Raw genomic sequence first — 14070 nt, 5'->3', positions numbered from 1 at the left:
AAAATACCTTATTACTATATTTGTTATCTGTTAAATAAGGAAAAACTAAAATGATAAATCCTAGTGCTCTTGAAGCTGTGCAATATGTTAAAATTAGAAGGTCCTTTTATCCTAAAATTCCTATACCTTAAGAAGTTATACTAGGGAAATAATTCAAAAGACTAAAATAATGAAGGTAGGAAAACTTCATTAAGGCATTGTTTATAAGAGTCTAATATTAGAAACAGCATAACTATGCAGTAATAGAATATTATTAAGTAAACTATGGTTACATTGATTTATATAATATACAATCATTAGAATAATAAATATGAACATCCTCTAACAATATGGACAAATATCTAATAAATGAAAAAGAGGATATAAACATGTCTAAGCTGTACATAATTGTAACTATACAAATAGGTATGTAACATATATGGATAATAATTGTAGGGAATATGGAGAAATTTAAACTGTTGTGCTAGAGGAATAGATATGTGGGTGAATATTTTCTTTTAAAACATAAGACAAAAAGTTAGTTCTTTTGACAATGCATTTAATTTTAAAAACAAAAAAAATTTCTTTTTTCAATAATATACTCTTATATGTGTAAGAGAGAGTCAGCATTTGGGTTAAATGATATATTTTCAAAAGACTGGAAAGAAATTAAACTTTCAACATTGATTATCTCTGGGTATTATGGGTAATTTACTTTCTATATACTTTTCTGTAATTTTCAAGTCTTTTACAATGAATGTGTTATGAACTTAGTAAACAAGTTATTTTAAAAATGAATAAGCATATTTTCTAGCCTCGCTTCTGGGACTCCACAGTTTATCTAGTTAGTGCTATAATTTCTTGAACGCAGCACATGTCTGGCTGTAGACAGAGTTCCTCTCCAAACTCAGTAGCCCATAATTTGATTTGAGACAAAACTAAATATAGTACCAACTTTGGTATGGAAGATGGAACTTTGACTCTCCATACTCCCCCTTTTTTTCTTTCTTTCTTTCTTTTTTGGCTTCAGAGGCAGCAGGAGATTTTTTTCTAGAGAAGTGACCTGTGAGCCTTGTCAATCTGGACAGGCTTGACCTTGTCAATCAGGTCAATCTGGACCTTAAAACATTTCCTGGAAACATTCTAAGCTCAGGAGCAGTGTGGTCTTAGGTACTAGTTGTGTTGAGGTTGGGGGGGTTCTAGCCTAGGGGCCTTTCAGACATTTCTTCTGAACTCTCAAATGTTTTAGCGTTACCCTGCCCTCCCAACCCTTATTCTGTACTGATAATTAGGGGAACTAACCCAAGAGATGGGAGGAAGAATGATAGTGTGCCCCAAGAATACAGGCTCCCCACAGTCTCAGCAATACTTAGCCATGCTAGGGTCCTTCCTGAGTTAAACTCTTAGGATACCTGAGAGAATCAATTCATTCTAGAGAAGGCTTGTTGGTCTTTTCTTCAGAGGACATGTCTCCAGAGCGACACCATGTAGAAGACGGCCTGTATCAGAGCCTTGACAGAGACCTTCAGCGTTTTTGTTCTCAAATTTATCATCTGTGAAACGAATACAACTATGTCAACATTGCCACATGTGGGCACTATAAAGCTTTCTGCAAATTAAAAAAAAAAAGGTCAGTGGTAATGCTAATAATAACAGTGATTATGTCACTCAATAAAAAGTTTTTATTTTAGAGCTAAAAAGGAGCTTGAAGGCTGTAAGCTCTTTAATTATAGAATGTCTGACATGTCTAAACTTTGTTACATAAATAGATGATACAGGGTCTCAGGCAGCACCATCCCCAAAGAGCCCTTTTCCATGATCTTAGAACAGTTATAGGGAAAATCCTAGGTCCTGATGGCTACTGTCTTGAAGCTTTTCTTGCATTCTGGGAAGTTCAGGAACCCTCTGCCCTCTTGAAGCTAGTGGAAGAGCCCTGTAGCCTCTGTGCTTGGGAAATTGAAACCCAGGGAGAGAGAATACCATAAAAGCAGGATGTCTGAGATGGAGGCAGCTAATAAGGCTGCAAGGTTTTGTAAGGATGCTTCCCTTACTGAGGAAGGTTCTTGGTCTCCCCGTCAGTGGTGACACTAACATATCAGATCTCTAAGAAAATAACATCATGTCCTGTGATCATTTAGTGTCTGCATGTGCATTCACCCACGATTGCACCTAAAACCTTCCTAGACTCCAGCTCTGGCTCTGGGGTTACCTGTGGGTGGGGTGATGCAGGCACACAAAAGGACTTCCTCTCCAAATTTTCCCGACAGTTGGCTGGTTTTTTCCAAAGCCTCTCAGTGGGACAGGCGAGGAACAGAGGGCTGGGTAAGGAGGCCTCTAAGCTCTCTGCACCAATGCCAGCATCATCCAGGCAGGGAAGAAGGAAGGGTGTGTTCAGGCGGCGGCGTGCAACCTGGGCCGGCTCGGCCCCAGCACACTGGCTGTGGGGAGCCCCGCCTCCCCTCGCGGTTGACAGCTCAGCTGGTGCAGAGCAACTCGTGCCAGCCAGTCGTGTCTCAGCCTGGGAGTGTGTGCGCACACCGCGGGCTGCCTCTGGCCCCAGCTCCCAAAACAGCTCCGCGCACCGCTCCGCTCTACGTCCAGCTTCCTACTGAGAACAGTCCTTCCCTTGTGTCCGTAGCACCGTTAGCTGGATGTTTGGCCACGTCAAATCGGTTTTCTAAAGAAGCGGGGAGCAGAGCTCTCTCTTCTCCGACACAGAAAGAGGGAGCTGGGGAGGAAAGGTTCCTTGCGCTGGAGAATCGTGGGCCAGGCTTCTCATTTTCCCAGGCTCCTTCCACTCCCGGGTGAGGAGCGCCCCGCGAGTAAGGACAGCGCCTGGAAAATGGAGCAGACGTGGACAAGGTAGGTGAGCTGCTTCTTCCCCCCGACCCCCGCCGCGTTCCGGATTTAGTGTCCCTCCACCCCACCCCTGCCCTTGCGCCCTTTTGGAGAGGTCGCCCCTCGCCACTAGGGGCCTTTGAAAGCTTCTCTTTCGATTGCCTCCCCTCCCTAATTCCCGGCCTGCTTCTCTTGGTCCTGCTGTACATGTTCTGTTCTCTGGTGTTTTCCTGCTTAATGAATCTCCCTTCCACCTAGTCTTGATGTTAAAGATATCCAGTGAGGCTGCCTGGAAGTTTTTGTAGAAATGTTTCTCTGTCTTATAACTGTTCCACAGATGAGAGGGGATTCCCCCAGGTCTTTCTTTAGAGATACCTTTGATGTCAGCTATCTTGAAAAATATCAGATTCCTTCTCACCCTGACACGTTTTCCTACTCAACCTCTACTAGTCACACAAAGGCAATGGACTGAGTGAGCAGAGCCTGCAATGCTCATCTCCAGAGTCTCCAGTTGGAACTGATGCTGGGAGAGGAAAGGAGAAAGAAACAAACCAGGGTGCCCGTCATTGCTCAGGCTTTGTCGAGGTCGGGGTGACAGTTGCTTTTAGGTCAGATTTTGGAGATGCACGGTGGAATTGTGTTTCCTCCATGCCCCGTTGCTTCCCCCCCACCCCCAATATACTTTAAAATGGGCTCATTCAAGGATAAGAGATGATGTCTTGAGACAAAGACTTCATTTTTGTTTTTAAGGGGGAAGGGTGATGGAAAGGCTATTCAGAGGTGTTTCTGTAACAGGTAGGCCTCCATCTCCAAGATTTAGCTTTGGAGAACTGGAGCGGGGCCAGATACGTGTTCTGAGTCCTAACAGAGGGCAGACTGTACTAACACAGAAGGTAAATGTGGGGCTTAACAGTACTTTAGAAAAGACCCGGCGGATCTTAGCTGATTGTTCAACAGGAGAGAACCGTATAATGTGAACTTGGAAGAAAGGACATAGTGAAGATTAGAGGGTATTGATAAGAAGTTCACTATCTAGATTTACTTTTTGCTCTTTTCTGCTCTTCACGGGCCTCTCCTAGAGGCTAGTGCTCTGTTCCGAGCATCACTAGATAAAAGGAGTGCAATCAAGAGACACGAGGGGACTGAGAACCGCACTTGAGGGGTGGCCAAAGGACCTGGGGCTTTTTAGTCTGGAGAAGTAAAGACTTGGGGTGGGGACATGGACATGGTAGCTCCCTTCAAATATTTGAAGAGCAGCTGGTGGTAGAGGGATTAGATCAATTAGATCGATTTGGAATCTCTTAGGAGGACAGTGCAACAAACTGGAGCAAGTTGTGAAGATGCCAGTTATGGCTTACTGTAAAGGAAAAGCTTTCTAACAAGTGACCTGCCTGGACAGTAAATAGTTCCTGACCTTGCCTATAATTGTTCAAGCAAACACTAGGTGACCACTTGATGGTAATGAGGGTGAGTGTATCAGGGATTCTTGCTCTCTATCAGTGTTTTTCACACTTAAAACAAAGTATTATTTATTAACTTGTTTGAACTTTAGATATAGCCATTTCAGACAAATTCAGAAATAAGTTAGAAAAACCACAAATCATATGTGTATAGTTCAATTAATTTCACAAACTGAGCATACCCATGTAATGAGCACTAAGATCAAGAACCAGCACCCCTGAAGCCCTCATGATGCCAAGGATAACCATTATCCTAACTTTTAACACAATAGATTAGTTTTGTCTGGTTTTGAACTTTATGTAAGTGAAATTATCCACTGTGTACTTTTTCATATCTGGCTTCTTTCATTCAATCTTATGTTGTGCAAATCTTCCACATTGTGTGTAGTTGTAGTTCATTCATTCTTGCTTCTATATAGGATTCTATCGTGTGTAGATATATCAAATGTATTTATCCATTCTGTTGTTAATGAGCATTTGGGGCTATTATGAATAGTATTGCTATGAACATTCCTGTACATGTCTTTTGGTGACCATATGCACACATTTCTTTTGGGTAAATACACAGAATTTCTGGGTAATAGGAAATGCATGTTCATCTTTTGTAGATACTTTCAAATAATTTTCTAAAGTGGTTATGAAGAGGATATTCAAAGGGCTGAGATAAAGCGTAAAGGTGCTCCACATCACTGGTCATTAGGGAAATGTAGATTAGAACCACAATGCTATTCCACTATGTACTTATCAGAATGGCTGAAATGGGGACCTCCCTGGTGGTGCAGTAGTTAAGAATCCACCTGCCAATGCAGGGGACAGGGTTCGAGCCCTGGTCCAGGAGGATCCCACATGCCGCGGAGCAACTAAGCCCGTGTGCCACAACTACTGAGACCATGTGCTACAAGTACTGAAGCCCACACGCCTAGAGCCCATGCTCCACAGCAAGAGAAGCCACCGCAATGAGAAGCCCGCGCACCTCAACGAAGAGTAGCCCCTGCTCACCGCAACTAGAGAAAGCCTGCACGCAGCAACGAAGACCCAACATGGCTAAAAATAAATTTTTAAAAAAATGAATGGCTGAAGTGAAAAAGACAGAAAATAACAAATGTTGCTGAAGTAGAAGAGTCATTATGTTCACAATTTTTTTCTATCCCTACCCTCAATAAGAAATGTATTTACATTACAACCAAGTACACTCCCATATGTAACTGAAACAAATGTGTCATGTAACAATAGTTAACCTTACTATGTGTTTTGTACTCTGATCTTTCCCCACCCTATTCTTTTCCTTTAAAAAAAAAATGCCTGTGTGACTCAATTATTTCACCACCCAGTGGGTCACAGATGGAAAAATCCTGTAATCATATATCGTAACTGATGTCTCAGATACTTCCTAACTGGAAGCTAAGATCAGTTCATAAACATTTATTTTAAATGTGAGCCCAATACAGGTGAGGCACTGTGCTGAATGCTAAAGTAAAACAATGAATGAGAGAGATGGTTTCTGCCTTTGAGGGTTTGACTTTGTTGTCTATAATTCTAATAGAGGCTAAGGCAGACATATGCATTGGCAGTTCTGGGAGCACAGTGGAGAAGCACAGCCTGGAGGATTCAAAGAATAAAAATTAACTCTAAAGCTACCACTTATATTAAGCTTGCATTTGTTAGCTTTTGTGTTAATCCCTTTGTGTACTTTATTTCACCTAATGCTCACAACCCTATGAGGTCTGAAGTAAATGTTATTATAGTCATTTTTAAGACAAGAAAATTGAAGTTTAGATTTAAAATTTGACCAGGTAACACACACAGCTGAGGAAGAAATATAGCCTGGAACTATCTAATTCCAAAACCTATTCTCTTAGCTGCTTCACTTGAATTGAGTCTTGTAGGTGACTTGGTTTCTGAGTTGCTTCTGAACCCAGCTACTTATCCTGACTGTGATTAAGCTTATGAATAAGTTTAAGACTATGATTCTATCCCCAAATTTCATTCTTGGCAGTTCTGGAAATTCCCCTCTCTGAGGGGTTCTTCACATGAGCCTCCATATCCTTTATCTTGCTCAGTCTACCCACAAAGGACAGGGTGCTGAGTATTTGAGTTCTCAAACTTAAATATCTCCTACTCCCAGCTGGATATCATCTGCCCTCTACAAGTCAATGGGAGTATTTTTTCCCAGGGATGTTGCCTGACTGTTGTCAGTCTCTTTGGTTAAATCATTTGGAGAGAGCGTGGTTTTTTCTGGAATAGCAAATTAATGAGCTAGTTTGGTCCTTAACTGAACTGATATCCATGAATCGGGAAAGAGTTGTCCAAGGAATATACTCACGGAGGTGATGAGGAACCTGATGATGAAGGTGATTTGCTCACTTCGTTAGTCTAGTATCAACAGGCAAACAGCTTCTGCTGCTCTAAATGTTTAGCATTCATGTATCTGGACTAGCAACTCCCTAGAGCAGTGTGAGTGTTTCAGAATCCCCGTTTGTATTAGTTTCCTTTTGCTGCTATGACAAATTACCACAAATTTAGTGGCTTAAAACAACACAAACTTATTATCTTGCAATGCTGGAGGTCAGAAGTCTGAAAATTGGTCTTCTAGGCAAAAATCAAGGTGTCAGCAGGACTGTGTTTCTCCTGGAGGCTCTAGGGAAGAATCCATTCCTTGCCTTTTTCTAGCTTAAAGAGGCTGTCCACATCCCTTGGTTCATGGTCCCTTTCCAGCAATGGCATCACTCCAGCCTCTGTTCCTTCATCCCACCTCCTCCTCTCTCATTCTGACTCTCCTGTGTATCTCTCACAAGGACCCTTGTGATGACATTGGGCCCAATGGGGTACTCCAGGATAATCTCACTGTCTCAAAATCCTTAATCACATCTGAAAGTCCCTTTTGCCATGAAAGTGGCAAAGTCACAGGTTCCAGAGATTAGGACTGTGGACTTCTTTGGAGAGCCCTTATTCAGCCTGCCACACTGTTAAATGCTGGAAAAGGCATTACTAATTCTCCTCCCCTTTTACATGGACATTTTCTTGTTTCTAGCATATGGGAAAGCTGAATAAAAGTCAGATAAATCATATATGAACCTTATACAACTTCCCTGAACAAACAACTCAAGACAAAGAGAACTTGAACTATTTAGGGGCTACCTTTAAGATTGAAGGTTAGGAAAGGAAAGCAAATTAATTAGTCTGTTTTGTTTTGTTTTCTCTTACCCTGTAATTTGATTTAACAAAATGCAAGCATTGATTGTATTTGCCTGCCATGGCTGTGAACATTTGGAGAAGGGAAGTAGCATCCAAGAAAAATAGTGATTTGGTCTCAAAATTTTAAAATTCTTTATTTTGTTTCTCCTCTCCCACATGGTTAAAGTGTAGCCTTCAAGTAGGACAAAACGCCCATTTACCCCAGTTATATTGCATTTAAAAGATACCCCTTTAAAGCTTATTTGCAATTATTCTGCTCAGTATTAACTCTCAGCCTAAAGGAAGCAAGGACATTTATTTCTCTTTGAATTTGTGGTGAGTTAGCAGAGTCCTGTTTACTAACGCATAGTTACAACCAGAGATGGCATTTCTCCCCATTTTATGGATGTGGCAGCTGAAGCTAGAGAGGTTAAGCAGGCGTTGGAGCATGAAGGTCTGGTTGATTCTGGTATCTTTGCTTACAGCGCTTTTTATTAGGAAAATGCTACTTTTCATAATTCTATAATTGAAACATGTTTGGACATTGGATTTCCTATTTAACATTCAGCACTTCTAGCGATTAATTTTCTGCATTTGGGGTAGGAAAATCTCTGCCTTTGCAACTCTGATCTGCTTTTAAAAAGGCCTATACTTGGATTTAGGCTTGAGAAATTTATCTCCATCAGTGCTTTCACTCCCACTTTCTTATTTCCTATACACTAGATCAGACTGGACCCCCTTCTTCTTGCAGCTTACATGCTAAGGCTGGATGTAAAATACCAGAAGTCTGGGAAGTGCTTATTTCTGTCTCTGAAAGGATAAGTTGGCTGACCTTCATCACAGGGCCCTCTGCATTCTGGGTGGCTCAAGGGTAATTTATACAAGGCTGTGTGGAGTATCCATCCATTCAGTAGATGCACTGGGACACTGCTCCTATTGAAATGGGCAGAGAAATTGAAATTTTATTCTATAAATAAAATTCCAAACTGGGCTCAGAACATTCCACAAGTTGTCCCTGGCAAAAATTCAAATAGCATTTAAAGTTAGAAGAAAGTCCAGAATAAAAGAGATGTCATGGTGACCCAAGGTAGCTCTATCCAATTCTATTTTGAAACATTCAGAAGCACTGAGGAGTTGTTTTCCTCTGTCTCAGGACATCTTCTGAGCTCTATGATCATCAAGACAAGCATGATCTGAATTTTCTTTTTTTTTCATGGCTGAAGCACTTCACTAGTCATAGACTATTATAACAACAACAACTTGTATTTTTCATAGCACTTTAGTAGTTTCTAATACATTTTCCCTTAATCTGTCTCATTATCTCCATCATCTCATTATCTCCTTTTCTTTCTGTGTGTTCCATTCTGCAGAAACGTCTTTCTCCCTTTGCTTTTCCAAGGCCAACTAGGGAAGAGGTAACCTGCACCTGGTGTCTACTTATCCTGGCCAAGGTAGAAGAGTGTAAAGAAGCAATAACTGCTGATATGTAGAAAGCATTGACTGACAAAGAAAACTGAGTCATTTCTAGCACTTCATACAATTTGAGAATATATTTTCCACTTCATAATGTGGAGCATTATTATTCATAATGTAGAATAACGTCATGTCATATTATAATACTTTACTTAATCATTACCCTATAGTGAGTCCTTTAGGTTTCCAGTTTTTAACTTTTATAAGTAATTCTTGATAAACTCTAGGTGCATAAAGCATCTTCTTCCATGGGATTATTTTTGAATGATAGATGTTCAGAAGTAGAATAACTGTGTCAAACACTTCTAGTTCTTGAAAATACATTGCAAATTGCTCAGGGTTTAAACTCATATAACTCATATTAAAATGAAGGATATTTCATTCCATTTAAATATCTTTTTCAAGACCTGAGTCCCTATATTGCAGGAGGGGAAGTGGAGGCACACTGACATAAAATGGCATACCCTAGGATAATCCCAGGTGAATCAGTAGCAACATTCTCAACTTTTAGCCTCTCCAGGGTAAAATGCTTCACTATTGCTATTAATCTCTGTTACCATCCTAAAGTGTTTCCTGAAATGATAAACAGAAAATTTCAATATAAGAAAGTAAAAGTGGATATAAATTACTTCAAAATTCTGCAAACACATTAGGATGTCTATTGCAAGGAGAGAAAAAAATAGATGCTGTATTTGGTTATGGGATCATGGATAATACCCCTTATATGCTGCTTTAAAGCTAAGTCAGTATATGTTTTTATAGCAGAAAGAAACTTACATGTATTCTACCAAGTGACAACATGTAAAGTTTGGAACTGAGTTGGTCTTAGAAAAGATTCTTCTGTGCATTATTTATAGATTTCCAGATTATTGGTGCCTTGGGGGGCAGAGTTATTGCCAGAAGACCTAGGGAGCTGGTGTCTCTTTACTCATCCTGAGCTAAAATTATTATGAGTGGGCCTTAATATACCAGTTGTTCCCGCCTACACACCTGGCGTTGCCTTTGCTAGGATAACTTTGTTTATTCTTTAGAGGTTAGTTTCAGCATTATCTCCTTTTGGAATTATTTTTGGAATCTACTTCTGGATGTTCTCTATAGCCAGAGCACACTCTGCCTTCTCTGTTACTGCATGTGGCTAGTTAGTTTACTTGGTATTTTACATACTCTATAAGTTTATTGGAAGAAGGCACTGTCTTTTGTCTCTAAATCTTCAGTATCTTACAATATTTCTAGCACATAGCAGATCCTCAGTTAAGAACTTTCTAGAGAACATTCCCTGCAAGGCTCATGTGAATATCTGTTTGGTAGGTGTCTCTTTACTCTGGAATGGATACAGCAGGTTATCAAATCTTGATGCCATTATATATTCAAATGGTATTTATTCGTTGTTTAAGAAATATACATCAAATTCCTGTTACAATCTAGACTTCTTAAATGCTGGGTAGCTGACAGTGAATGATATAAAAACCCTGCCTTCAGGGTGCTGACATTATAGACAGGTCACAATGCACAAGTATATATTACTGCTGTAACTTGACCTCACAGTTCCTTAACTCTAAATCACTTCAGCACACCATGAACACAGCCATCCTTTGTAGCTCATCCTCACTCCAAGTTCTCTGTCCTTAAGATCCTTAACACTGAAATTATATTCCCTGACCACAAGGTCAATTCCTCCATCTCTTCATGCTTTCTGAATATTCAGTTTACCTTATCACTTACTCCTTCATATCTTCCAGGCCATCTGCTCCTCATTCATCTCCCTACTGACCCGAGACCTCAGGGTCAGCTGTTCGAATCATTTTCAGCACTGCTTTAGAATCTCTTACTGCTTTAACAGTCCCCCACCCTTGGTAACCCTCAGTTAATTTTATTATCCTCTGGGATTCTGTAAGTTTTGTTCCAATACATTGTAAAACCACACTGAGAAGGAAGACTCTAGATTCATTCTTTCTAATATTGGGCAGGTTAATGGGCAGCTTTTCTCCTCCTCCCCTGACTCTTCCTCTTCCCCTAAAAGTACAATCCTCAAAACCTCTCATGTCAATAATAGGAATAAAATCAAGATGCTAAATTGCATGTTCGGTGTTATTTCTATTTTGTGGAATTCACACAGGCATATAAACTGAAGAAGAGCTAAAAAGAAATACATGAAAATCTTTCTCAATGTTGCCTTTAAGTGGTAGCATTTTTTATTTTTTATTTTTCCTGTACACATCTCTCCTTTCCAAAATTTCTGGAAAGAACACATAATTCTTTAAAAATCATTAAAATCAGGCACTATAAAGGAAGGAAAAAGTAAAAGATTATGCAAATAAAAGATCAGGTGAAAACAGAAAAAAAATCATCTATCTCTTGATGTTTGGTCAGGGGCTCTGAGATAGACTGAGCCACAGCCTCGGCATTCCCCAGTGCCTTGTGAATAATGGTTGTTAATAAAAACTGCATTGCCAGGACCAAGAGTAAAAAGCACAAGCTAAGTTTCAGAAGTAGGTGGAGAGACCATATACCATCGCTGAGCGATGTGGCTGAATTCAGAGAAGATTATTTTCACATCTCTTTTGAAAGCGTGATGTCAGTGTCCTGGCTGATGCAGGGGATAGGGAAGAGAATTTATTAGATATTTGCATGTCTAATAAGCTCATAAGGCAAAGTGAGGAAACTAATTATTTGAACCGCCTTTTATCTGTTTAAGAGGTTTCTCTGAACCTTGAGGAATAGCAGCATGAAAAATGTTAGTTCCTTTTAGGATAAAGACAGTGCAGGAGGAAAATAAGTCATAAAACTCAAGTTGTTGCAGATTCACAGTGACGCACAGTGATGCTTGTAGCTCCTGGTAGCTATTGAGGACTTAGCACTACAGAAAACTGCCTCCCAGAGTTCCATCTGGCCACGGCCACACTCAGTGAATAGATCCTGTTGAGTGAAGGGTGTAATTGCAGCCTGTACTGGAGAAAAGTGGATGGTACTGTACCCATGCCAAGTCAGCTCACACTTAGTCAGCATGCAGAGGGAGACTCACAAGTGATGCTTTCTCTGTTCTGAGGGGCTTTGCCAGTTAAGCATTCTAGCTTGCAGAGGTTATAATGATAGGTCTTGAGATGAGAAAAAAAATTATAATCTCGCTGTATTTATTATACAACAGTCTTGTGCTCTGCATCTGTGACTTCTACCCTATTTGCATTTGAATGTATGTTTTTGCAATTCTGTTGCCAAATGGGGGATATTGGCAATATTTGGAGCAGAGAAGATATACTCAGTGTCTCTCTTGGCAAGAGAAAAAAAGATCTGAGAAGTCTCAGAGCTTGTTCACTAAGGGCCTTCCCAATTTTGATTGTGTCTATTTCCATCGCCTCTCCTGGCTGTCAGCTTATTCCCTTTGTCTTTTAGGGACAATGCCAAGTGTTATTACAGAAAGGATTCAGGGGAGGCATGAATATTTGGAGGAATGTGGGTAGAGATAGGGAAGTATAAAATAGTGGATGACTCACTTTTCAGGATAGAACCTATGTAAAAAGTCATACTTGCCACTTCCTTTTTAGGATTTTAATTCATTTGTCACATGGCATCTGTTATACCAGTACTCAAATACTCCACTGTGAGCTCTGTATGTATTGGGGATGAGTTGGTGTCCCAAGAAACAAATTTGTGTCAGGATTTGAGTCTAAATTGCATCTCCTCCCCACAGCAGCACTGCCCACACTTCCCTTCACCTCACTTTCTCAGGGGTCATTTCCCTGGAGTCCAGGCGGGTACAAAGGAGGCTCCTGGCAAAAGTGTGGGTAGAAATAGGGCATGTTGGACAAGTAAAAGTTTGGAGTCAGACAGATACAGCTTTCAAGTTCAGGCTTACCACCAACTAGCTGGATAATCTTGGGCAAATCACTTCATCATTCTAGGCCTCTTGTTTCCTCATCTGTAAAATAGGGGTAACAGTACCTACTGAATTTTGTGAGAATTGAATGAGATAATGCCCAAAAAGTATCAGTCAGTCAATAAATGGTGGTGGGTGGCAATGGTTGTCCACAATATAATGATAACGGTCGTTTAGTTCAAGATTAGTGCTGAGGAAAATTCCAGTGTAAGAAAACACGTTGAACTGTAAAGTTACGCACAGGCAGTCTGAAGACTATTACCTGTAGATGTCTTTGTTTCTAAGTTGGCACTACTTGTGAAACCCTACCATTCAAAAATCCTCAGAGCTGGAGCGTCACGTATTAAAGAAAGTAGGCCACAGTTCTCCTCGTCCTCCTGGCCCGTTTATATCTGCAAGGGTTGATTGTGGATATAAATTTAAAACATGAAAAAGAGATGCTTGAACATTAGAAAGATTTCTTTTATTTGAATCAGAATCTAGAAATTCATGTCAAACGAGCTTTAAAAATATGGAATTAGAACAGGGTGTGTGTTTGGGCCCCAGTAAACAGCAAACTTGGGCAATCTTCCTGTCGTACTACCTATCCCCCACTATCTGAGACGGCCACACTGAGACTAATCCCTTACATATTTTATCTTTTATCAAGGGCCTTGAAAGAAGACCAGTGTAAATAGATCAGAACATGTTCCTTAACTTTTTAAAGAAGAATTAACCTTTTAGTATAAAAATAGTAAGAAATTTTTAAAAAGGAAGATATTCACTTGTATTTTCTACCATCGTAACCCCCCAGCCTTTTTACTCCTCTGGATTCGCTGCTACTCTGTATAGCCAGTATCTGTACACATTTTTACTCTAGTATAAATCTTAGTCCTAATCCTTTCTTGCTGATGTTATTTTAAATCACCTTTAGGGATTCCAAGTAGTTAGATGAAGCTGTAGTGTTTGAGGAGGAAAGTGTAGATGAAAAACTGGTTTTCCCTTTGACTCCCCCTAATACTCCTGCCTCAGGGTTAGAGTTTGGGGGAGGAAGGCTTGAGGAGGGGAAAGGTAAAAAGGAAGTTGGAAGGGGTCCTGAGGAGCAGTTAATACTTACTCAGGTTGGGGGGAGCAAAATAAAGCCCTGAACACACCCTTTATTTTCCTATTTGGGGGCCTTTGTCATGTTTCTTTATGTATTCATACCTATCCTCCAAGGCCTGAATTCAGTGTTCTCTGTTTTCTGTAGATTTCCTAGACCCCCCACTTCTCATCGGGACAAAATAATTGCTG

The 14070-nt window shown here is 40.3% G+C and overlaps 1 protein-coding gene across 9 annotated transcripts in view; it reads left to right on the top strand.

The window, feature by feature from the left end:
• The window catches only part of PDE4DIP (phosphodiesterase 4D interacting protein), a gene marked incomplete at both ends in the record, with an annotated part of 225879 nt that overhangs the window by 32971 nt on the left and 178838 nt on the right, over positions 1–14070 (top strand). For 8 of the 9 annotated variants that reach the window (XM_082833039.1, XM_082833041.1, XM_082833030.1 and 5 more), the window contains one exon: positions 2737–2841. The exons of the other annotated variant lie outside the window; for it this stretch is intronic. In XM_082833039.1, coding sequence (XP_082689165.1) covers positions 2822–2841 — 20 coding nt within the window. Of the gene's footprint in view, positions 1–2736; positions 2842–14070 lie in introns of those variants that run through there. 9 annotated transcript variants of the gene reach the window in all.

The sequence above is a fragment of the Leucopleurus acutus genome, assembly GCF_964270905.1.
Source record: "Leucopleurus acutus genome assembly, chromosome: 2".
NCBI classification, from domain to species: Eukaryota; Metazoa; Chordata; class Mammalia; order Artiodactyla; family Delphinidae; genus Leucopleurus; species Leucopleurus acutus.
Note: the sequence above shows the minus strand (reverse complement) of the source record. Positions and strands in the feature narration are given on the sequence as shown.